The 26,216-nt window shown below is 46.0% G+C and overlaps 1 protein-coding gene across 1 annotated transcript in view; it reads left to right on the forward strand.

Moving 5' to 3' along the window:
* Positions 1–7,253: 7,253 nt before the first annotated feature.
* The window catches only part of LOC120902275 (zinc finger protein 263-like), a 74,923-nt gene continuing 55,960 nt past the window's right edge, over positions 7,254–26,216 (forward strand). The window contains exon 1 of the mRNA XM_040310886.1: positions 7,254–8,832. Within this exon, the coding sequence (XP_040166820.1) occupies positions 8,830–8,832 (3 nt within the window). The 5' untranslated portion in view covers positions 7,254–8,829. The remainder of the gene's footprint in view (positions 8,833–26,216) is intronic.

Genomic DNA, 26,216 nt, shown 5'->3' on the forward strand with positions numbered 1-26,216 from the left:
AGAATTGTAATAATCTGTTTTTTTTTTTAATCGAACAAGTTCTTAATTTCCAATTATTCTGCGAAGTACGATCAGCTGTTACGGTAATAGCAAAAAAACTCCTCCAACTGTCAGAAGCCTCAAGCCTACCTAAATATTGACAAGGCACGCGCTGCTCTCGGCTACAAAATTGCGCATATCCCTCGGACACATTGGTGCATTGAGTTGCAGGGCTCGAAATCCTTGGCCAGCTGGAAAAGATTCTTACCTAAGACGTACACAACACACACATTCAGCTACGATTGATGGTTGAAACCGTTGGTCGTTTTTTCTTGCAAGACGCCTGGAGCAGATCCTCTGTCCCCGATTGCTTTCTACCTGGTTTGAAGGATGAAGCAATGCCATCATTTAATTTCCTCTTCCATTCGTCACGCACCTTCACCCACAATCCTCGGATGCAGAGGTCCTTCATTGCGTACTTTCCTTGCGTCATGCCGTAGCAAATCCAGGTTGGACCTGGCACAATGTTCATGGGATCACCCTGACTGTAGCAAGGAGAAAAAAATGTCCAGCCGTATGCCAATGGCTTGATCCTTTCTGCAATTGTTCGCTCAGCTGCCATTTAAGCTGCTTTCTTGTGGTCGTGTGCTTATAATTTAGGATCCGGGTGTTGTGTTATGTTTTATCCATTTTTGTGTATCCTCTTCCTTAACACAATTGGTTAGAAGAAGGTTACGAATTTGAAAATATCATGTTCTTAACTCGATATATGTTTTAATAATTGAATAAATGTAATTCAACGATATCTAACCACTAACTTCAATCAAACCAATACTTCAACAGGACTTGATTTACACAAAAGTAGTATGAAGAAACTTTTATATAAGAACTTAAACAAACAAAACAACTACAAAGTTTGTAAAATCCGCTATGACCTTAATTGAATGCATTAAATTTAAAACCTGTGCCGGTGAGTCCTCTATTCAATTCTTGCCTGTACTCGTATCTAGCTAGACATATCGTATCTGCCCAAACCAACGATACCGTTCCTTCCGACTTGTACATCCAACAGCGATCGTTACAAAAGACAAATTGTGTAAACAAAGCTGATGACACGCTTACCGAAACCCTCCCTCCAGGGTCCAGGGAAACTTTTGTTGTGCCGTAGACAATGTGCCGCCAACGACTTCTCGGTGCTCGCTCTTCGGGTATCGGATGGTTCATTACCTGAGCCTTAGTCCCGCATACCCACACCGGACCGGCATGTGTCCGAACAACCGGCGTTATCGAGTTTACAATTTGTAGCCTTCCGTAAGCTGTCAAATAGAGTGCGATAACACAAAAGATTCCTAACAGGGAAACAAGAACCCACCGAAGGATGTGTGATCACTGAGCGGGTCCTCTGAAGATGCTGACAGCTTCCAGCCGCCCCGGCGATCGTTCATGTTCACGATTATTGATCGCGAGCACTCGATCCGAAAAACTGGCAAGAAAACGCTACAACGCGGTGCGCCAACGTGCCATGTTTTACCAGCGCATGTACTCACAAAAGAACACAACACGATAAACGATGATTTACGACGAGGGAACCACTGGAACCAGCGGGCGTGCGCGGGCTCGCGATCTTCGCTTATTATGTGCGCAACGTGGAGGTCAATACGAGTGTTTTGCCAGCGTCACGTTGTCATCCAGCGTGAGTTATTGTACCGATGTGGCATTCGGAAATTAAATCAGCGCTATTCTAAACACTCCGCACATTTCTGGAAGCCACCCATTAGCCGGAGCAGATGATTCGATTCGCTTAAAAATCTATAAAATATCCCCTCCGTGCTGTTACAGTGTATGGTTTAGGTAGTTTTATTAGTGTTCTAACATTCTGCCGACAACATCGTGCTCTGGCCGTTTATGGTAATCAGTGCGAACGAGTTCTCCCGAAACGTTCTGTTTGATCCAGAAGGCAGTTAGAATGCTGAATTGCAAGAAAAGTAAAACCCGGATCAATGTAGTCTACTTTGCATCTTCACCCTTCGAAAGTAAGACACGCAAGACCTTCGCTCACGTGTATCAACCATCACGGAATGTGTATCGCCAGCAGTGAGCAGTTCAAGTTATGTATATGATCTACGTGTCATCGAGCGAATCGATAATACATAAATGTTGCACCCAATCGGGCACACATGTTTACAATCAGTCCTCCGGTCGGAGATAATCACCGCCAGCCCACATTATGTGAGCGTTTGTTTCGATAAGCGCCGATAAGCGCACATGGTATCGACACGCACACGTAATGTCGTTCACCTCGTGGGTTGAAGATTCGGGGTTGCTGGAAAGACGAAGTTTCAATCTTTCCCGAAATGACTCAATTTGCGGTAATGTAGCCCACAAACTAAGCACACTTTAGTTATTATTCTAGCTGGCTACAGCTTTATGGGCTATATAAATGTCTTCTTGCGGTTTGTTTTACCATTTTTTTGTGCTGGTAAAAAAATACTCTAACTCATTCGAAACATTTGCCAAATTTTGCTCCCATCTATGACATGAGTGCTGAATATGTTCAAATTATACCAGTGCCATACAGAAGACGTTACGTCTACCACACAGTGGCGCAAATGCCATTCCCCTGCTGTACGGTGGTTCCTGTTCGTGCTGAAATTCCAATAGAACAGAGCGTTCGCCAAGTGCAGAACAGGAATCAAAACAGCGTTCCTCACTTAAAACGGAAACCTACATTCGGCAAATAAAAATTCCGCCCCCGTGTATGTAACAAACCCAGCGGAACCATAAAATGGATTAAAATCAAAGCAAACAGAGTGTGGTCACCGCTTATGTGGCCAAAGCTGTGTGTGTGTATGTGTGGTTTGGTGGTTCGGACTTTGGTTTAGCATTTCATGAGGCCATCCCACTCCATCTGGTCATCTTGGAAACGAAACAAATTGGACGCTGGTGGCGGAACGGTGGAGATGTGTTAATTCGTTGCCCATGGCGGGAACATAAAAAAGGGCACGTACGACAAGCTGATCTTTTTGGAACTGGAGAATGTAAGGCCATGGTGGAGCGGCTAGATTTCGCTACTCACCCCACTGCGGGGAAGAATCGGAATCGGAAGCCATCAAATTCAATTATCCTTAATGAATTCAAGCGGGATGCATTTTAATGCCACTACCGAAAGCAGTTCTCTACCGATATCGGACGTCTTGGGACGCTGCAACTCACACACAGACACTTCCTTGGTAGTGGTTCGCACTGTATCTGTGTGTAATGGCAACATGCAGGACGGTAGACGAAGTTTGCAGTTTCGTAGTAAACGCACACATTAGAATTGTTAATGAAGCACATGTTCCGGCAAAAACACACGCCGCTGAACTTCGCCACCCAACTCGTCTTCCTGCTTTTATAGTTACGTTTTTTTTTGCCCTGCCCAAGCAATGGCGCATTGTAGCGGTTTCAGTTTGACCCTTGACGGCGCCACACCGGCAGCCACCCGCAACTTCGGCCCGACAATAGCAAAAGGGTGAGAGTTTTGAAATTGTTTCGCTTGCACTGGGTCGTCTACCGCCTACCGCCTTTCGCTAAGGAGGTGGTGCAGGGGACGCGGTATGGTGGGCGAACAGTGGCCGAGAAACGTAAACACGTGCTCGGGATCCATTCTCGAGAGTTCAGTGCGGCTCGCTGTTGCATAAACGCACGCGAGGAAGACTCGAAACATCGATGGAGAGCTGTTTTTTTTTTTTAACACACGCAGGACGTATGTTTGATTCATGTTCGCTGGTCTGGTCTAATTTTGTGGGGCATATACGTGTCGATTGGTTCATAATTGTCACGCGGCAATATTCTGCATAGTTCTAGAAGAGCGTTCTTGTGCCTGGTCGCCAGTAGTCACCCCAAGGTAAGCAGTAGTCAGATTGGGGGCAGTTCTGGAGCACCATGGAAACTTCCAGGGATCATACGAGTTGATCTCCTTTACGAATTGGGTGTTATAAGGGTGTTTTAAAAGGCTACGATACATCTTTGTTGAAGCTGATAAATGAAATTTATTATATTCTTCTGTATTTTAAAACATTCAATCTTATTTCTTTAAACTCTCAATTTTACCAAGTCATACATTAAGGTTGAATATTTTATCCCATCACCAACATGATACCAGCATCTATTAAATGTAATTTTGCCAATCATATTTTGATGGTCGTAGTAAAAAAACGAACAAAAACATTTATGATCCGACGATGAAGATGAAATTTTAAAGATTCAATTCAGCATCCAAATCCAAAAATAGCGTAGAAAGCTTTTGTGCTTCCGACCGCTTCCGCGCTAGACCGCGCGAAACTCGATAACGGTGCTCACCCACACGCGAGACATGGTCGTAAAGCTAGCATGCGTGCATCAAATTCGGTCGTAAAAATGCGCCACATGAAGAAAGCAGCTCACAGCGCGTCTATCAATCGAACTAATGGAAGTCACCGGAAGCGAAAGGCGCTGTTGACCTAGAGCATAGTCCCGCGACCCGCCGGAGGAATGAATCCTGAAAGAAAGAAACACAAACCCCGGAGACACATGCCAGCTACTCGACCAGCCCCCGATCGATGGGTCGTATTATGCACCATCAAGACGGCTAGCGGGCATAACCAAGCGGGGGAAAGAAACGTACGCTCACACGAACCGCCCGGTCGGAAGATAATAGAAGCGAACGCGATGAACACGAAACATCATCCGCCGGGCGAAGTGAAGTAATTTATTTCTGCGGTAAAACGTGCAGTTCGCTTCATCCCTCCACCGACACTCACGAAAACGGCGGAATCTACCAGTCGCAATTTGCCAAAGCGCTGAGTACAGGGCTACGGCCGTAAGCTGTTACTTCGTCCTGCACGAGGATATGAGCGTTGAAAGCAAGGATATGGCACAGCGAGGACGAGTTGGTTTTACGACGCTACTTTCCTTCGTTTGCTTTTCCCAGTTGCTCTTGCTCCGCTGGCTGCAAACAAGTTTTGAAATACTAAATTTTAAAATAAATGACAGATCTGGCATGATGGTGACAAAAATCACGCTCAGGTCAGCTGCGCACAGGATGCTATCTTTTTGCTGGCTCATCCAAAAACGGTCCACCAATTCAGCATCACGTGGCACCATGCCTGATTGCAACCCTCCTACGTACCGACGTAGCGTCATCAATTGCAGCACGGGTAAGTTGTGTTTTCGCTCGCTGTTGCGTAGGGTGAGAAAATTTGGTGAGAACGAAGATATTTGCAACTGCGACGCAGAAAATAACGATGAGGGTGATGACGACGATGGGTCTACTAGTGGAGTGTGTGAAGGAATGTTCATTTCATCTAGACGGCCGGCTGCTACGTCACAGCGCTGCCCTTCCGGACAATGCGTCGTCATTACGGCGGCGATGTATCAGTTGGGCCAGGTCATTCCGGAAGGTAAGGGTGGCACATGGTCGATATGTCGTCTTGATGATTCCTTTTTGATTCGTCTTGAAGGAACATTAATCGCAGCTGCGTCACATGATTTGGGGCTTTTGTTTTCAATGCAATGGATGTGGAAATGCGAGAGATTTTGCTTCTAATTTTGAAAAATTATTTGAAATTTGAAGGTGTTCACGTACAGCGGGAATGTTTTATTGTACTTTTGAAAAGGTAAAGTTTTAAATAAGTCTTACTTTGCTTTCAAATAGGCTAATTGAATGTTTTTTTTATTAAAATAAATGCCACAAGAATGCAACATCATTACTTCAGTTCATCTTCATTCTTTTACAAACAGCTGCTTGGGTATATTATAATTCGTTAAATTTCGATACAGATTTTTTTATGCACTAGTCATTAAATATTCTCGTACGCTCGCTTCCGTTGTGACAATTCAAAGCTAATGCGCGATCACCCCTTTACGACAGCACATACGCCGATCGGTTCCGACGCATAAATTTGACCAAAATCAAGCGTTTACGAAAATAATCCTGCACAAAGCTGGCGTTACTGGTCGTTCGCTGTACCATCCACCCTGTTTGCTCCCGCATTAAACCTACAGGCTGTGTGTACGGTAAGGATATTGGCGGAATCTACGATTTCGCCCCCTGTCTTGCGCCAGACAACGGGAACACCCAGCGGGCCAAACAATAGCCTCGAAGCAGCGAAAAGCAACATGACATGGTAACATCAACGCTGGAAGATGTGCTAAACCAGCAGCTGGGCCAACTACTTGGGTCCCTCTGAAAAGCCAAAGCATCATTATCATCCTCACCGTCCCGTGAAGGCCTCTCGGCGCGCACAGGGGAAACAAAATGCACACAGGGGAAACAAAAAATAAGGATCTAGCCTCTCGTCGTCGTACCTCAGCTTTTTAACGCCTAGAGGTCCTTAAGACGGCGGCGTAGGGATGAAAACGGTAAAAAACGAGAATATCGCAAGGATAGGGGGAAGAGTAGAAGCAAAAGAAAAGAAATCTTACCAACGGAAGCCAAACGTGACTAGGAGGGGTGCACGGTACGGCACGAACAGCATCGGGACAGGAAGGATGAAAAGTGCGCAATTTCCGCCTAGATAGCGCTGGCGGCGAAGGGGTAGAGGGCCGATTCCTTGGACTGATCCTGTGCCCTCCTGGCAGAGGGTTGAAGATCCGGAAAAACCGGTCCGTAACAAAGGGCGCCAATTTCTACGGTACCGCTGTCTTGTCTCTTTGATTATACACGGCCAGATTGGAACAAACGGCTTTTCCCTCCCTTTTGGGGTGGCATTAGAATGGGAGGTGGAAGCGTATTTCTCTAAGACCCGCGCTCTCAATAGCTAAGTAAAAGCGCGACTTTCGTGGTTCTAAAACGTGATTTGCCCTGTCTTTTGGAACATTTGTTTCCCCCTAGAGTTGGCCCGCGCGCTCCTCAACCAACGTGTAGATACGCAAAAGCGCGTGGTCTGGAATCATCAGAAACAGCAGAAACAAAACAAAAACAAAGCCGTATGCAATGCCGGCTAACGCTGTCGCCGGCTGTCTGTGTGCGTGTGTTGGCGGCGCGTGTGGGCTTCGGCATGCGTTCGGATACGTGAGCGAGAGCGACAGCGTGCGGAAGATAGAGACACCATGCGCGCGTTGGACCGCGCTCACACGCGCCAGAACAGGAGAAGCGAACCGGTGACTACGGAGCGCGAGCGGGCCGGCACTGCTCGAAGCAGCTAGTTGTCTCGCTTGCGCAAGAAAGCAGATAGCATGGCGGACGATTTCAAGCAAATCGCACGCTGAGGCTGATTTTCCCTTCGCATCAATCGTTCTTCGTTTACCTTTCGAGCGTGCGGACGTGCGTCGTGTTCCCGTTTCCACGCTAAGTTCGTTTCGGTAGTCTAGCGCAGTAGGCGACATGTTTTTCGTTTTGCGGGGTTTTTAGAAACGGGAACCTGCTTTCAGTGTTGTAGATGAGCGAATATTAGATGAAAACATACTAGTGTGTTGTAGTAGTAGGCGCGCAATCGTTATTATACCCCGGAGAAATTATATCCTGTCCCTGCTTTATGTTCGCGCGCTTTTGTGTAGTGTGCCGGCCAGGGCGATAGTTCAGCGCACACGCAAGCTAGTGGTGTTATTGCTAAGATATTCCGGATACACTAGGCTAGGAAACCAACTCACTTACTCTCGTTCGAGCTTTCGAGGGAGTTAAAACAAGCTGTGATCTGTGTAGTGTGTAGTGAAAGAAAAAAGAAGAGAAAATACGTCTTTCCCTGAAAAGTGCAACGATTGTGGACGATAGTCCTGCAAACAGCTGTGCGAAGGATTTCATTCATGCCATCGCAGCAATCGCTGAGATCTATCTGGACGAAACTGTGCCAAGCTTCGTAAAAAAAGTGTTGCTAGTGTGTGTGATCGTGTGAAATCGCTGCGGCCAGGACCGCGATCATATTTCCACGTGCAGCCGCGTCAGATTCCAATTGCAACCCCGTAACATCCATTGCGTCCATCAGTGTGCAGTATCGGACTCGCTGTGTGTGTGTGTGTGCGTATGTGTGAGCGTGTATGTTTATTAGCAGCAAAAAAGAAAAAAACGCAAAATCTACACCCGCAAAAGATCCATCCGATTCCTTCTATCTCCATCCCTGCCCTGTATAACGCGCCTATAACGGCAGGACACGACGTCATGACAGCTGTGTAAAAAAAAAAACCCATCCCCACCCAATCGAAACACATCTTGACCGCGGCTACGCCAGCAACGGTGTATGTTTGTCGTGGGGGTGATTGCTCAAAGCCGCTCTTCCCGTGGTGTGTGTGGTCGCGCGTTTCGCGGTTTGTGCGTGTTTTGTCCCGTGCCAGATGATAGAGGAGCCTTTGCCTGTGTGGAATTGGTCGGTAAAACGTGTCGTCAATATCGCTTCCCGTTGGTAAACTTGGTTGCTTTTTAAAATACGGTGACAACAGAAAAAAAAAAGTTGTGCTTGAGTTGTGTGGTCTGCTAAGATCTTGCTCGAATGTGTCACAGGTCCAGGTCGGGCGTGTTTCCAATGTGAGATTTGCAAACGGGCAACCGATCAACATAAAAAAAGTGTAGTGCGAAGAGAAAACGAAATAATTATTGAGTGCGAGAATCCAAACAACGCGCAACCCCAGTAATCAAAGCTTACTTGCTGTGTGTCGTCTAGGTGACGAAAAGGTTTTCTTCCGTTGTGTTAATGGGTAAAGTAAGTGCATTGTTTATTCGTCAAGGTGTGTGTGTGCCTAAAATTGTCGTGTGGTAACAAGACACCCTTCCAAACCACGACGCAAGATTTTGGTGATCCTTGGAGGAGCAGCTACGCCTCATCACCATCATAATCGCAAAATAACTTCAAACATCGCCCAACATCCAGAGCGGAAGATATAAATTCAACCCCATGCATGGTAAGTGGAAGTGGATCAATTTGGGTGGATCCCCATCTGGATCATTCACGGTTTCAAAGGGGAGGGGGGGGCTCTGAACGACACATCTTGTTGCCGACATCAACGACAACACACAGAAACGACGCAACGACGGAGCAGATGGTCGAGTTCAAAGTGTAACTTTTTTCGCACTACAAATCATCGAATGCCGCCGGCTAACGAGACTGTACTGTCTGAAATTGTGTTTTTTCCCCTTGATGGACACACATAAAAAGAAGCTCTAAATTGTATTAGAGGATCGCCTCCCGCAAAGAGTCGAACAACCGTTGGAGTTCGACCACGAAGTACCATCCAAAGGGTGCTTCAACTCAAAAACCAACCACCACCCGCCCATTGAGCGCCACAGACGAGCAGGAAGGGCTTATAAAAAGATCCTTCCTCCCTTTCTGCAGCTTGCGGTTGCGCGGCCGAGCCTTTCCTTTAGCGCGATCCTCGTTCATTCCGACGGCGTGGGAAGATCCCGGGATTGCCGGACCTGAAACCCCATTTTCGTTGTCCATTTACTTTTGTGTGTTTCTGCTTCAGTTTCTGCTCGGGAATGTTTTGCTTTCGTGCATATTTTATGCTGAACATTTGCCTAACTTCATTAACTTCGGCGCGCGCGTTGTTTTCATTGAGCCTGTTTCGCTGTGGCGCGCTGTCCGGATCGCGCCCTTCCCGCGCCTGGTGTTAATCTTACGAAATTGATGCTGCCGGTCGGCCAGCCTCTTAAGGTGCCCTTTTTTCGGTGTCTCTCTTCTTGCCGCCTCAACACCCAGGACAGGAAGTGACGCTGATTACGCCTGGAGCAGCAGCATCCCATACCCGGGCGGCAGTGCAGTGTCGTCGTCCACCTTATCGTTTCCCCTTTTTCTTCAACCGAGCCAGATTCGGACACATACACACACACAAATGGTTGGAGAAAATTATCCCACGGGTGGGGTAACGCCCGCGAGCATCACCCCAAAATGTCACCGATTCCCTCCAGCCCCGGTAACGCCCGCCAGTCCGCCCGCCGATTGGCGGAGACACCGGCCATTAAAATATGTTATATGGTGGAGTTTAGCGCGGTGTGTGCGCGCGCGATTCTGTCATCAAAAGAGTGTCGGGGTCGACGGGATGTGGGAATGGACGAAAATCACAAAAGACGCAAACACACACACACACACGGTCGCACGATGGATTGCAATCTCCAGCGCGCGACCGCAAGAAAATGGCCTTTTTTGGGGCGGATGCGGGAGTGAGATATGTTGAAGGTGTTCCCCTTGCCCCACACTGTCCTATCCACGCGCGATGGCAATCATCATCGTCGTACCTCAAAAAATCTATGCTGAAGCGCGCATTGTCTCTTTGATTCCATCAGCTTTGTCGGATGGTGGAGAGTGAGGAAAAAAAGACGAGGACCATACGAGAGACCAAAGGCGGATTGATAAATTGTTATCGTTTCCGGAGGATGTAAGCATGTCGCGCCTGTTGTCCCACATGCCCCTAGTCTGTATGTGTGTGTGTGTGTGTGTGGGGTGGACCATTTAAGACATTGGGGCAATAAAAAAGAAAATCATAAGGTTGAAATAGTCAAACCGTCACCATAATGAGATCGATGGGACGGCTCGCCGACAGCATGCTGATGTGCACATTTCAGTGTTCAACTTTTTGGAGAATAAATATTCTGAATTTGTACCGAAAACGCTTGGTCTTCATCGAAACTGTGCTTCTAATTGTATCAATTTGAATAATTATTCCCATTTTACTGGAAATTTGTTATTTGCATTTCACCACCGCACAAGTTGACCAGGGTTTATTTATTAATAGTTACTGCCGGCTAGATATAAAAAAACAGAAACTGCCCCGACACTCAAATGTGGAACCGGAAATGGACTCGTCGCTACTTTCAAAATCCCACATGTGGTCGCGGTGGTCAAGATTTTTTGTTGTGGCTCAAGGAGCGATTAATATGTGTAGTGGTAGTGATGACATTTTTTTTTTTTGCGCTCAGCGGGAGTTCCGAAAGTGTACCCCGTGCCTCATTTCCCACCAGATGTTGCGCAGTGGATAGAAATGGAGGAAAACCAACTCACAAAGATTATTAAAATGAGCGTGTATGAGCTCTACGATGCTTCTAAAACCTTTAAACTTACACGTGGTGCCATTGACATGGCGTTTCTACAATAAAGCTTATTTATCACAATATAACACAAAATCATGTGGTAAGATCGATGCATCATAACACGAGTGTTACAGCACGTTAAAAAGCAGCACACCACACCTCACGATGGAAATGCTTCGCTGATAATGTTCGCTCGAACTTTACCAACGACATGAGCGCATTATGAATAGAACATGCCGAATATGTTACACTCTCGAGCTTGCAAAATGGCCGTTAAGCACGAGGCCGGCCAAATAAACGTGTTACGAGTGACACATATTTTATGCGCATTAATCATTGCGTTGGTCTTGCCTACTGCTGCGCTTGCTCATCCCACCGCACATTCCCAATTTGCCCAGCATACCAGGGGACACGCGGACATGGACGACATCACTTGATAACCAAAGAAAACATCACAAAAACAAAACGATAAAAAGCGGAGCACATTGCTCACCCTCCGTCTCCGTCTCCCCCAATTTGCTGTATGCAAATGTAAACCCCACGGAATGGTGCGCCAAAGCATAACCGCCTTCGTAATACGCCATTTTCAAAGCTCCTCCAGGTCCTGCCCAGTACAAGCTGTTGCTTCTGCATGTAAGCGATTACATCACATTCAAATTACTTCCACCAAGAAGGACACTGTGCACTCTCCCGCTTCCCAAGCACTGCCCTTTAACTTCTGCCCAAACGGGGTTCACGTGGTCTCAGGAAAGGACTCAGGAAGCGACGGGAAAGGCGTGTAATGTTCTAGTTATAGCGTTTCGTGTGGTCACTCCCTCAAACAATGACAGAGAAGGGTTCATGTTTTTTTTGTTGCTCTCGTATTATTTTCCATTGCGTGCATAAATCCATCGCTAATCGGGAGCTGCGTAACAGAAACACAAATCCTTCGTTGTGTGAGTGAGCGTATGGAAGTGTGTGTGTGCATGTGTGTTTCTGATTGGGGAGTGAGAAGGGGCAACAAACAGTTTTTACAACGAATCACCACGCCAAGTGCGAAATTAAATTCCACCTCGAGGATCTCTCCACATATTAAGTGCGAGCCTCATTGCGAAGTGTTTGGGCATCTCAGGTTAAACATGTGCGACTGTGCTTATTAGGAACTGTTTTAAGAAATTGTTTTTCCCATGTCCAGCTTGAATGGAGGTTCTATTACTAGTCATTAAAAAAAAAACACAAAACGCAAACTCCATCATACACTCACATACATTTGTACACAAAAGGTGGCAGTTAGCTCAACTGTTGAAAAATGATCAAAAATAACTCACCCCATCCCCGTGGGTGCAGTGGGTGGTGTAGAATTTTCCTGTTGATGGTGCAGAAAAAGTAAGTCAACGCAAAACTTGCCACTATGCATGCATTACGCTTCCCGGGGTGTACCCCGATTGTGCGCCCCATTCATTCGCTACCGGCAATTGTGCAGAAATTACCTCCCCTTATGGGCAATTTCTCGCACGATAAGCATTTTCATCGCTTTATGCAAAGCAGTGGGGTCGCGTAAGAGAAAAAAAAAACAACGAATGGCCAAAAAGGTAAAGTAATCAGTTTTACCACTATAAAGCATCAAATGAAAGTAATGTCACTTAGTAGAAACCTCATGGTTATGAAGGATGTTATTGCAAACATGTAAATAGTTTGACGTTTAGAGTTCGATGCAATAAGGCCTTATTTTTCGGGCTTTTGGCCGCAAAACAGAAGACATTCGACCATTATCTTCTCTGCGCTGACCGATTAAATCATCCATTGATTATGCAGCACCCCGCGCGCCAACGATCGATTAAGTCGACCAACGAAATGACTCGCTGTCGCGTCTGACCCGCAGTCGGCACAGGTCAGCGCGAAGAAATCGCCCGCTTGCCGAGGTCACCGGCGAGGTCCTCCCTGGCGCAGAAGGTGTTGCATCCCTCCCGTGAGAGTCCCGGCGGGGCCGTAACGCAAGGCAGTGGCGGCAGCGACGGCGAGATCGCCCTGTCAGCACAAGCCGTGTGCGGGACGCCGTTCTTTGAGAACGACGTTGGTGCGTCGGCGGTGCAGGCAACCGATGCGCACACGCGCGTTTGCATTGGAAATAAGCATATGAAAATGTATGAGCTACAATCGCGCATGAAAGACCGGGAAGACCTATGGGCCCACGCTCACATGTTTGTGGGGCTGGGAGAATGGAAAGACATTAAAAGGAAAGCGGAATCGCTAGTGGAACGCCGCGACCTTAGTCGCGAAAGGTACTCCCGAAAGCTGGCCAAACTAAACGGAGTATCCAAAAAAACGGAAATATTAGGGAAACAATATGGACGCAAGCTAATAAACGTTAAGGATTAGGCAAAACTACGCCACACCGTGTATCCGGGTCATCAGCCAGGATAGGTTAGCGTGGTGTATGTGCATTTAAAACGTAAAATAAAACGTTTAGCATAATATTACAAAAAAAACCTTGAGATAGCAGGCTTGGGCAAGGTCTTTGAGAAAACATTCATTTCAGCACGTCTAGAAACCGTGCCACAGTGGCGATACCTACTTGGGCCCGGTCCTGCCCATGCAGGCCCTATGCATCTGGAGAAATCTTGCTTTAGTTACTGTTTTCTATTCCTTATTTTCAAACCATTTCAGAACGGTTTTGAAAAGCGTCTGCACTGTGAAGCAAAGAGTGACGCCTTTTTTCCTAAACATTACGTTAGTTAGGCTTTGTTTTGACTTGGTGGTGTTTGTGCAGAGTCGTCTGGTGTCTGATGTCTGCTGGAGTTGATGCGTGTGCGTGTCCTTGGCCAATGTTTAACACTCCGATTGCACCCTAATCCACTTTTTCTAAGGCTTAACGGTGCGTTTGAAATGGAGTGCAACTGTTTTATCATATTTACTCCTCCTAATGGTTCCATGCATGGTTTATCGTCGAATTTCCTATCATTGTTTAACTTTCTAATCTAGAAGGTAGCATCTTTACTCATTAAAATAAGATTCAATATGACTTACAAACTTTTCCTATCAGAAGCTATTTTGCTATTCTGCATTCTTTTTGACTGCTATAAAAGGCATGCATTAGTTAGTTCTACATTATGTTGTTTCGTTTCGCCCTTCTTTGGTCGTTCATCAGGCAACAAGCAAGTACCAATAAACGGCAAGAAATTCATTCATAAATACGTGCATCGGTTTGCGTAACCAATTGAAAAAAACACACACAAAACATCCGTGGTTCCCGTTCATGTGCTTGTTGACAAGTACAAAATCGGCTGCGTTGCAATTTACTTCCGTTACCCGCAAGTCCACTTTGTTTCGTCGACTCGCGTATGACTTTGTTTCGTTTGACAAAAAGGCCGGCCTTTCTGTAAGAGCAACCTTTACGAAGACAAATATAGGTATAATTTAATAATGTGGATACATTTTGTATCAATTATAAAATACATGAAATGAAACCGTTATATTCGAACATATTAGTTCCTCTGTTCAGACTGCAATTATGGTAAGAATTAAAAACAAATGGAAGCGTTATGTGTTAAATTTCACTCTTAATAAGTGTATCGCATTATGTCTTGCGGTATTATCTGTTTATTTATTTTTTTCGATACAAAACTGATCTCATTTTGGAAAAGAAAAATGAAACATGTGTCTCCCAATTTTGGTCGGCCGCGTTTGCGTACTCGATTCGGCTCCTCCTTTCGGTGGATTTTTTTTTTCTTTCTAAAATAGGGACTCCCACTTGTATTGGCATCATCCCCAAAAAGTATGTTCACCACCACCATCATGGCTCACGTGCGCGCCACCTCATTTGTGGGTTGGTGGTTGACTGCTGTTCATATTTACGTCTCCATTTTTCCCGCTCCTGCCACCGCTCTTGCTCATTTGTGTTTCATTACGTGCGATTTTTTGGCACAAATTATCACGGCCTCAACGGTGGCCTGCGTCGCTTGCGTGCAGATTCCAAAAACACGCCTACAGTTTGGCTCCTTCACGGTTGGAAGCATTCTTGATGAATCTTTCATTATCTCCTCCCGTGGGGACCTCCGCGAACACAAACACCCTTGACAAGGTGCGCGATCTCGACTGCCCCGAAGGTTCCCCGAAGCAAAATTATTAGAAACGGAAAAACATCCCAACGTACCCCCGGCAACATGATGCTGCTGCTGCCGCTGCTGCTACATGGCGGGCGAGATATTCTCTCCCCAATCATTTGCTCCACTTCGGGTAGCTGCGGGTGTGCGGCGTTAAAACAAATATTTAATTCACACCGTCTCGATCACGGTTAGAGCTCCTGCAGTGGGCATACTATTGGAATCATTTTTGGATACGAGCGATGTCGATCAACCTGTTCCGCCGATACGATTGACGAATACGATTGGAATTCCCGCAGTGTGTGCTTGTGTGTCTGTGTATGTGTGTGTGTGTATGTACCATGCGAGGAGTCCTGTGGAATGCTACCACCTGCCAAACAGCAGACCCATGTTGCCCTTCGATCACTCCGCGATCACGACACACGTCGTCCGCTTTTGTTTTACGGTGTGAGCCACCCCGGGCCAATTACCATTCACCCGGGCAGGTCACTGTGGACTGGCGTCTCGATCTTCGATGGATTAGAAAACCGAACTGTCGTCGTGTTCCCTCCCTTTATGCTACGGTTCACAAACACACACACACACACTCTGCTCCACCCCATCGTGGAGTACAAATTAGCGCAATGTCCAAGCAACAGTATCACGGCACAAGTTCGCTCCGCTATGAGTGTAACACTTTCCAAAAGCAGCCCGTGTGTATCTCGTGTGCAGCCTCCTGGTAGACGCAAGTACAGGCAGGAGATCACGCATGTTTTGGCCGAGAGACCCCTTCTCGTTCCTCCGTCGCCGGGCGAGCAATCTTGTTGGGGGTGAGAACAAAAAGGCGCACCACACAAATCACCCGAAAAACCTCCCTGGTAGATGAATATTAAAATGATAAATTTGACAGATCGAGGCCTTAAGTGAGGCCGGAGACAAACGAAAATGCACAAAAAGGACAAGATGATTCCGATGGGGAGAAAACGCGAGCCCAAATCGCGCTCCGTTCGTGCACTAATGGCGCAGGATTATTCGGGTTGTATTACGAAGCGAACCAGAAGAAGAAAAAAATGGTACTACTGTCAAACGATTGTCCCTCAGCTCGTTACACGCGGGCGGGAGAAAATTAACCGTGGCAGGGTACTGCGGTTTGGGGACGTTCGCAATTCGGCAGCAAATAGCTCGATTTGTGTCCCTCGGCCTTATTCCCCAAGAAACCATCGGCCCGCAGACACCAACAAAAAATCCCTTCTATAGTTGGAACCAAGATGATCGTGGACACATGCTTCCAAGGTTCACTAATAGGGTACACCTAATCTATCATGTTGGGATCGCCTGTAAAACATTAATGAAAGGAACGGGGTTCAACAGTGCAGGACTTTTAAGGGTCTCCGAACATTGCGGTACGTTTGCGTACGATGCCCAGGCGCTAGCAGCATTGGCGGCACTGCCTTTTTCATCTGGCCTCCCCAGCCACAAGAGAGAAGTACGCTAGACTCTTTTACTGTATCGGTGGCTGAAACGATCATCAGGTCAGTGTTGATCGTGTTCCGCTCGATCTCATTAGCTGACCACAACCAGAAGGCCGGCCTAGACAGAAGATTGATCATTGAAGTTTTGGTTTTTGTTTTTCGGGGGACCCAATTTGCTCGCAGCTGCCGGTGGTTTGCGGTATTTGCCTCCGTGCGTCAGTGTAAAGTGCTTTTGTTTGATTAATAATGATAATGGTATACACACGCTTTCACGCTTATGCTAGCACATTCCCAGATGTGTGCTAGAGGTGTACGTTTACACCTTCCATTTGGAGTAACTGTGGCCAAATCGGTGGCGTGTGTGGTTGGCTTTTTCGTTAGGTCAACCTTTGCACAGTGACCTTCTACTGTGACAGTATGCTTTTGGAGTATTTAGAGTCTTCGGCGGGTGGATTAGAACTAAATACATTGTTCAGAATTTGTCCTTTTCCAGAGTTGTTCGATGAAATTTAATTAACAATCCATACAGCATGTAGAACCAGACACCCGACGTTGTTCGTATCTTTGCGCTGCCAACGTTTCGGAAACAGCGGGAAATCCTGCGATATCCAAATTACTTGAGACTCCCTGAAACTCCCCAACACGAGCAGTTAAAAACAACATCAACAAAAAACTCTTCCAAGTGCAAGTAAACCAGCCAGGCACCCGCGGCGAGCCTAAGTAACTCCCCATCGGCCAAACGATGTAGAGAGATTGTGGGCCGATAAGCGACCAAGATTTGTAGTCACCGTGGCTATGGTGGTCAGGCTGTGGCGGTGCCGGTTCAATATCGTTTGGATATGAGTGTGTGTTCTATCCACCAGCTCTTTCCGCGCGCTCTTTCGTGCTGCAGCGGGCAGGCACTCCGAAAATTTATGTACGTTTTTCATCTCGGTTTCATCTGGAGCAGTTCCTCAAAAGCGGTTATGGCGGGACCGGGCGGATAAGGCGTAAGATCATATGCTGCCGTAACCCAAAATTGGAGGAGTTCCCATGGACGACGACAAGGAAGTCCTCTCAACCGCCTCCCCTTGGAGGGACCGGCTTCCAATCTTGCGGGAGGATTCGTCGAGTCGTTGTTGGCATGAAGAAGTTATGCCGCTTGCTGCTTATCCGAGGCAATAAAATGTATCTGTTGGCCGAACCGAAGCGGCCGGGTCTCCGGGTCTCCAGGTCGACCACACCGGGGGATCTTGGGCCTTGGAAAAAAGGCTCTCCCCTTCGCTCCCCCGGGGTTGTCGCTTCAATTCGCCTGTCGCTTGATACATCCAATGCTTCATTTTGTGACTTGCTGTGGTTTTGTTTTATTTGTTTCCTTCATTGGGTCCACCGACCGGGTTGGTGAGCGACACTGGAGTTAAAATTTAATTTCTTGATTATTTGCTCCGTTTCTTTCTCATTTTGTTTCAGTACGTGCGGAAGGGGTGCTAGGCTGTGGGAGAGAGTCCGAAAGACGTTTGTATGGGCCCGTGAGACAGATAGTAACGTTCAGGGTGGATGTCGTATGGAATGAGAACTTTTTTATGATACATTTTTCGCCTCCGATCTTCTTGTGGAGGCGGAGAAGGAGTAAAAGATGTTGAACAAGAAGGATGCAGTGGTTGTGTGGCGGCAGGGCTGCGTTGAACCAACGGTCTGATTCTTATCTTGATCGTTACAAAAGCGGTATAATATACGTTCTGCTCAGATCGGTTGTTTTCGATTGGAAATGTTTGTGGACGAATTTTAATGTCATTTCCGTTCGCCAACCGTGCGGCGCTGAAGCCTTCTATTAGCGCCATCGTTTCGATCAACGCCGATCGTATCGATTTAGTGCGGTAGGAAGAGTATCATGGCGATCCACTTGAACGGGAGAGACTGTTGGGTTTGTTATTTTGTTTTAATTTTATGATCCCCTTAAGGATCTGTATGATGTCTTAATTCAATTAATTTGAAGAAAGTGTCGAAATGTGTCCACTCTAGTGGTGGCGCCTTTGGACGAGATTAAGCCCAAGGTTTTGATGATGGTGTGGCCCTCTCTTTTTTGTCCCGGGTAAGTTTTGAACCGATTACGTGAATCTTAAACTCCAAGACAAAAATGTATCCGTCGATGAGCTTGGGAAAATGCAACACAATCCCCGCCTCAGCAATGACATGCACGAGTGTGGATACGCAAATTGGAAGCACAACCAAGGTATCCCCCAATATTGAGCAATATGCGAACGAAAATCAAAAGAAAGGCTCAGATAAAACAAGCGTACGTTAATTTAATTGTGTCCCGTGTGCCACCCGGTGAGAAGTGCTTCCTTTAGCGGTTGACGAAGGTTAAGCTGCATCGTTAAACAATTAAAAACATACGCATTCGCGGTGACCGGGTATGCTGCTGGTGTGCGAGTGTGTGTTTTCTTGCTTGCTTGCTTTTTTAACTTTTGGGCACTTAGGCAGGTTGAATTTCACGAGTCTCGTTTGTAACTTTTCTCACGCAGACAGATTCCGGATCGTTTTTTTGTTGTTGTGTGCCTTTTCTTTTTGTTTTCAAAATGAGATGAGGGAGTTGAAATTAGGGGTGGTGGAAAAAATAACACAACAAAAGGTTGACGTTGAAGCACGTAAATATTAAAACAAACTCCACTTGCCAAACATCCCAAACCAACTGTTTGGGGCTGCTGTTCAAGGATGGTAAAGAGGCATCAGCACAACAACAAACCACCCTCGCCGCGAAAATAAGCTAACAGGTTTCACACGTCTAGTGCTGGTACTCCAAAAAACAGCACATCCGTCCAAAATCTACTCTAACAGATAACGTACAGTCTTGTATAAGAGCTACATTATTTTAATCGCTACAATAAGTATGAATAGAAGAAGAATGTGCCAATTATCGATGCTCTCCTCCAGGCAGGGAAAACGTATATTTCCTTTTGGGAAACGCCAAAAGACGCACAAATGACGAAACCGAAAAGGTGGCACGGACTGTCGTAAAGCAGTTTTACGGTGTCTGAAACGGGCGCAGGGTTTCGAAACAGTTGAACAAAAATAAAACTCGCACATCCAATATCAACTTTTACCTCAGGATATCATCATTAGACATGTCTGAGTGTTTACAAGGACGTCTTTTGTTGTTAGACATAAACATAAACATAAACAAACTACTTCTGAATCAAATTTTGACCAATTTTTTTTTATTCAGAAATAACGGCTTCGGCCGTATTGCTTATAATATTGACCAGATAATATTAATGAAAATAATTTGAAATATACTTGAAAGTTCACAAGCACTTACTCTTTTTTGTTTTAATTTCTTTCCAGGTATGTAAAAAAAGCGTTCAAAACAAAACAACAATTAATGGATGGATTAGAAGGTTTTGCTGATATTTTAAATCCCCAATACGAATGTCTCTCATCGGGTAAGGTCAAAAACACAGCTCAATATAATCTAAAATCACAACAAAAAGGGCGTCCATCGATAGATGCAGGTACTATCACAAAAGAAACAAATTGTGCCCAGATCGGTGAGCCTCCAGCTGCGATATCACGAACGTGAGGGGGCGCACTCAGCGACGACGAGTGACTAATTCAATCATAATTCGGTGCCGTGCGGAAATATCATCACCCGCCCGTCTTATCTGTTAATTGATATTAATATGATCTCGACGCAGAAAATCTCAGACATTACCAGGGTACAGTAGCCAGTTCCAGATTTCAATTGACATGTTCACTTTGGATGGTGACGTTGATGCTCTCGTATGTGCGGAAGGGAAGAGCAAAAGTGGCGGCGGTGAACGCGCAATGTTTAAGGGCTCCCACTACGCGCGGTAGTGCGGGCGTCATCAAGTGAAGCTACCACCATCAATTGAGTCCTCTATTGCTATCAATTAACCTTCCTTCTGGGCTCACCGCGTCCCCGGCGCCCGCCCTGCGCGTATATTGTTGAGAAGGCTTATATCCTGCGGCGTGCGGGATGTTTACTCCCCCAACGTCAATATCAACGCCAATTCCATGCTCAGTTAACAAACCTGGATACGCTGTTGCTTTCTCCCTCTGTTTCATTTGGGAGCTCAACCGCCAGCATACAGGCGACAATGCGCGCGGCATATTATCCCATCTGCTCAAATGGGAGCCATTGAGCCCTGGGTGTCTCGATGGATGGGAATTTGCTTGCGAGCAGTGCCGCGTCTCCTTGCGGTCACTGAATTCTCACAGCGTTGTTTATAATGTTTCAACTCCTCCAACTCCCTGCCGCCCTACCAGCCGCACGTTCGGAACCACAAACCGCCCTGTCCGATGTGTTGGTGGTGTGTGATTTAAAAATAAGCATAAACCTTACACCATAAACGATCGTACGAGGTGGCGCTCCGTCCCGACATCTGCCTCGGGACTGCGAGACGTTTGCTCAGCGTTAGAAATGACGTGTTAGACTACACCCGCTACACACGACGCGCCCTCTTGCAGTGACCGCGGAGCGATGGTGCTTTAGAATGGTCAAGAGGTGTTGGATGTGAATTGGTACAAATGCCTAGTGGGTTTTGTTTAGGAGCACTGAATACAGCATACGCTCTCTATTAGCTTGTCATAAAATGTGGATTTAATGTTTTGATTTACTACACCCCGGCTAAACGGGGTTTAGATGTGTGTTTCTTGACTTTGGCATAATTTTCTCAATTAGAGGGACATTACTTACCATACATTTCCAGATATGGTCACTTGAGTCCTAATTTGGATTTTAAAACAATATTACAAAGATCTGCGAACTAAACTTGCGCTGAGTAAATGTATTTTTTTTTTGTATTTCTCTAAATGTTAAGCCAGTCAGTGTAGTAAAGCTTGAAATGCAAACACCATCAACAAGTGACAGAAGTGCGCCCAAACACCGAACCTACCGTGCCAGATGCCGGCAGATAGGACACAACCTCGCCTCGGTAACTCGATCGCCTCCAACAACGAGAAAGAGTTCCCACGTCTGTAAGACCCTCGCACCGGCTTGGCTCTGTGGCTCTTGGAACGTACATAAATATTTATACACTACACTCAAGCAAACATTACAAACAGTCCGCATGCGGGAACACTACTCGACGAATTGATTCTGTAAGGCCAAAGCATCGGCACCGTTTGGGAAGCCTCGGAATAGGCGGAAGGTGGCGAAATACTGATCCGTGCCGAGATCTTCGATCGAAAGCGCTGTGAAGTGAGTTGAGCAGAGGGTTTTGGAATGTGAAGCACGAAGCAAAACTTCGACATCTTCTTCTTTTATCGGTGAGCGTTTTGGTGAGCCACCACTCGGACCGGTGCCGGTTTTGTTGCGCTGGCCTTCCTTGAGCGATGGTGTCCCTCCCCCGCATATTTTGGAACGTTAATACCCAATCCGGTGGTTCTCCAAAATTCCCCGGTATACAAGTATTCAAAAATAAAAACATTCTTCAAAAGCTGCCTTCGGGAAACTGTTGTGGACTGTTGACTTCTGCTTGTGCTAGGAAAGGTACGGTGAGTTTGGTTGCTCAAGTAGCGGCTAAAATACAAAAATAAAATACGTTCCAGACGCAGCATCCCAAAAGACCCTTCGCGGAAACTCAAGCAAGCCTTGCCTGTTGCGCCAAATGCCTCTGTGGAATAGAACTGGACGAACCCACGGCGACGGTTTGGAGCTAAAGGATTGTTTTGTGCCTGTAGCTTCCAATTGTGGTCCCATACCAAACCACAAACGAGATTTCTTTTTTTTTTTCGGATTCTTTTCGTCTACGAAATTTTTTCATGCTCATAAGCCAAGCAAACCACCCTCACTGAGCGTAAACCGCGGTTGAGTTGCAACGGGCTAGGGTTGTTTTTTTTTTCTTCTTTTGCCGGCTGTTGTCATTCAGGGCTTCGGTCGATGAATATTTCTCTCCGAGTTATACGCCGTTACCATGATTCCAGAGTTCGGAAGAGTTGCGCAGAAGGGCTGGGGGATCTTTTATCCCGCGCCACATTCTTAGTCGTACCTGGTTTCAAGGTTTTATGTTTTTTTTGTTCAATAGTCCCAAAGTCTGTGCAGGGAGAAGAGAAGAAAAAGTTTCAAGATGCCACCCGCATCATCAGAAGCCCTACTGGAGTCTGCGAAAGAAGATCGACGAGCAGTTTCATATTACCCTTTCAGTGTTCGGCGGGCTAGCGTTCCCTACTGTTGCTCGCTCCCTTGCACTGTTATAATCTGGCTAGATATCGTCACAGACATAGCAGACACCACCACCTCCAACAAAGCGTCTACGCGAAGGGAAGTAGTGGACAAGTCAGTTAGACAGAAGTGGAATTTCATACACTTGAACATCTCATAACAACATCAACAACATAACAATCATCATCATCATCATCGTCGTCGTCGTCGTAGTCTTCCTCAGCAGCAGCAACAGCAACCAAAGACTTGAACCGCAATCACAGCCAGCATACTTGTAACCGACAGCCTCTGCGCCCTTCCCGATCAACATCCAGCGTATCAGCTCGTATACGGTGGACGCGAAAAGTAAGCGGGTGAGAGCCTCGTGAGACGATTCATTTGAAACGAATTCAAATGAATATTAATTCTGATTTTCCCAAATTGGAGGAGGATTTCATTAGGTCCGATTCTTTTGGATCGTTTTCGAACCGTTTTGCCCTATCATTCGCTCTATCTTGCTCCCGCTCTCGCTCTGCTGCCTTTTTCTTTTTGTTATTTGATCTCTGCACCTTGTCGCTCGGATTCTGTTGGGGCCGCCGCACCATTTAGCGGTGGCGGCCCGGTGATGCTTTTGTTTTTTCTCTTCATTCCTTTTCCCCTTTCATTGCGTTTTGTGTGGCTCCTGCTTGAACAGTTTAAGTTTCGTTTAAGCCGCAAACGTCGTAAATTGTGTACGTGTGTGTGCGTTCATCTTCCTCCAGCTTTGGTGTGTACGATTCGTTTCTCGATTTCTTAACCATTTTTACGTGCGCGATGCTAAAGGTTCTATTCACGAGAAACATTTCTCCCACAACCTGTGCTTGCGCTAACCCGTTTTCTCTTTTCCTCGAAGGAACTTTATGTGTGTGCGCCTTTCTCGGAAAAGGGTAGCCCGTTGCGTTTTTGGTTGATGGTAATGCAAAAAGAAGGCAATGTAGAAATTCAAGGCTTAGTTGTGCTCTCAAACAATTACACGATTTAGTTTTTTACAAAATTTCATCCTTTGCAACGTGTGAACAAATAAAAATGAAAAAGAATGTTTTCTGATGCATTAAAAATATGTAATCAATTCATTCAAAGCATTGTATCTTTGTTCTCCATTCTTTTGTTTTAAACTTTCTAGCTATAATAAGTTTTTGCAATTTAATTGCCAAATTAATTTCATATTAGCAGTAAAGATGGTTGTATGAAATTTCAAAACAAAATGAAGCCATCGACATGTGTATATGTCAAAAACGCCAGCTCAAGGCCACATTGCTCGATTAAAATCATACGCTTTTCGGTATCGGACTTTTTTCTGTGCAACATATTTCGCTAAACAATCTCTCCCTGAGGGGTTTCGCGCTTCGCGACCGAGGTGTGGTGACAGAAGGCTTATTGGAAAGATTTAAAGTCGTCCACAATTTATGCAACGCACCAGTGTCACTATCAACACGCGGTTGGCAACTATCGGATGAACGGGACATACACATTTTAAGGTGCGACAACAGCTCTGACCACGCGTACCACCACTAAATATGTGTATGTGTCGCGTTTGTGTGCCGTTTCGCTATCGCGTGCCAAACGCATCCTTTGAACGCGCTTCCTCGAGGGCGTGTGATTTGCTCTCTTGCGTGCTTTTGGTCCGTTACATGAAATTTCCCCGCGGTGGGATGCGTTCTTTTTTTTCTTGTAACGCATCGACGCGAAGCCAACATAACATGTTATGCAATGAGGCGAAAAATCAAGTAGGAAATATTGTTAATATTATTTTACTAATATTACTCATTTTTTGTAAACTTCTTCGTTGTCTTCGTTGCACAAAAAACAGTATTTCTTGTTTTATAGCTTTTGCAAATGAGAAATATAAGCGATCCTATGAAAAGATTGGATTTGTTGACATTAAAAATCACATTAACGCGAGATGACAGCGTTCGTTTGTTAGACATTTTCGAAATTACTTCCTCCAACCGCTCGAAATAGATGGCCATGATCAAAGAAACAATTAAAAAATCCACCAGCCAATAATGCTAAACAAATCAAACCACCCAAACACAGAAGAAACAATCAAACACAAATTTCAATCCACTCTACGCTTCTTTGAGAACGGAAGACCTCCACCGATCGATCAAACACAGAGATCTGTCTCTCCTAAAGCGCGTGCTGGCTGAGATTTCGTAGGTGGCTGAGCCGGCTAATTTTCGGACTAATTCTTCCGGCACAGACAAAACGCATGCGCCGTTGTGTGTAGCGGTCACGCTTGTGTGAGAGCCCGCGATCTCGCAGTCTCAAGGCTTCTCAGCACAAATTAATGAGCTCTGATTGTGATCGAGAGTAGTGCGTCTAGTAGTAGTAGTAGGAGGAACGCTGCAAATGGAACACCGCGACTGCTGCTGCTGCTACCATCAACCAAGGTCAAGTGGCCTGCCGGGTGGTGGGAGACGATCTTAAGCGCTGGTGTTACGCGACGCGAAACGATGCTAAGAGCAAAGCTTTTCTGATTATTGTTTTGATTTGTTTAATCGTCATGTTACCCCTGCCGGGCAGCGCATTGGTTGTCCACCGAAATGGGACCAGCAGACTACAAACATATAAATGCATTTTGAAGATTGATGATCTTAATGCACTCGGGAGGCCGTCAAGTGTGTGTATGTGTATGTGTGTGTGTTTTTTTTTTTGTATTGGACTCCACACATCCTTGTGAAATTAATTACCAGAGATCTACGGACACAACATACGTCCGATCATAAAGGGCGATGACCGGGCGAGAAAAGGGAAGTGAGTGGCGTCGATGAATCATCGTTGATAAAGAAACGCATTCGTCCAAAAATCGATTTTTCAAACCCCGTTTCTGGGCGTGTGTGTTATCGCGTGGAAGCCGCGATAGAGGCGGGGCAGTAGGACCCAAAGGAGAACATAAAAGACATTCTGTTTTTACAACATTATCAAAAATGGAAAGTAAAATGAGCCAGTTGGAATGTTTCGTCGCGGCACCGCGCATCACTTTTTGCTTTGCGCCCATTTTCATATTGATGAATCTGTTCGCTTCGGGTTCTTCCTTTCGATCTCGTTTCGCTCGCGTCCGCTTATCGATTGTTTAAACGATCACAAGAAGCTATCCATTAAACGGATGGCAGGAGAGCTGTGCAAGCTGTGGCAGTAGTGCTACCAAATTCTCATCTACCGCATTCAGCCGTAATGAGATGAACTCTCGCTGACGTCAAGTGAAAAGGCCCCGTACAGCAGCAGCATCTCAAAGTCACAATGAAACACAGCGCTTCTTCGCACAAACATGTGCAGCAACGGTTGTTGTCCTGCTACACCAACATAATACCCCCGACACAAATGCGACCCATTCCATGCGGAGTGGATTGGTGGGGGTGGGGATGCCTTCTAAACGTTTTGCCGGCGCAACACTCGGGCATACGCTCAATTAATTAGACGAACGCGAAAAGCCGCAAAACTACTACAGGGAAGACACACTTCGTTTGCTAAAACGGGTGAGAGAGGAACAAACTATGAAACATTTGAGAAAAAAAACAGCAAAACAAGAGGAAACCAAGGGA

Source organism: Anopheles arabiensis, chromosome 3 (assembly GCF_016920715.1).
Source record: "Anopheles arabiensis isolate DONGOLA chromosome 3, AaraD3, whole genome shotgun sequence".
NCBI classification, from domain to species: Eukaryota; Metazoa; Arthropoda; class Insecta; order Diptera; family Culicidae; genus Anopheles; species Anopheles arabiensis.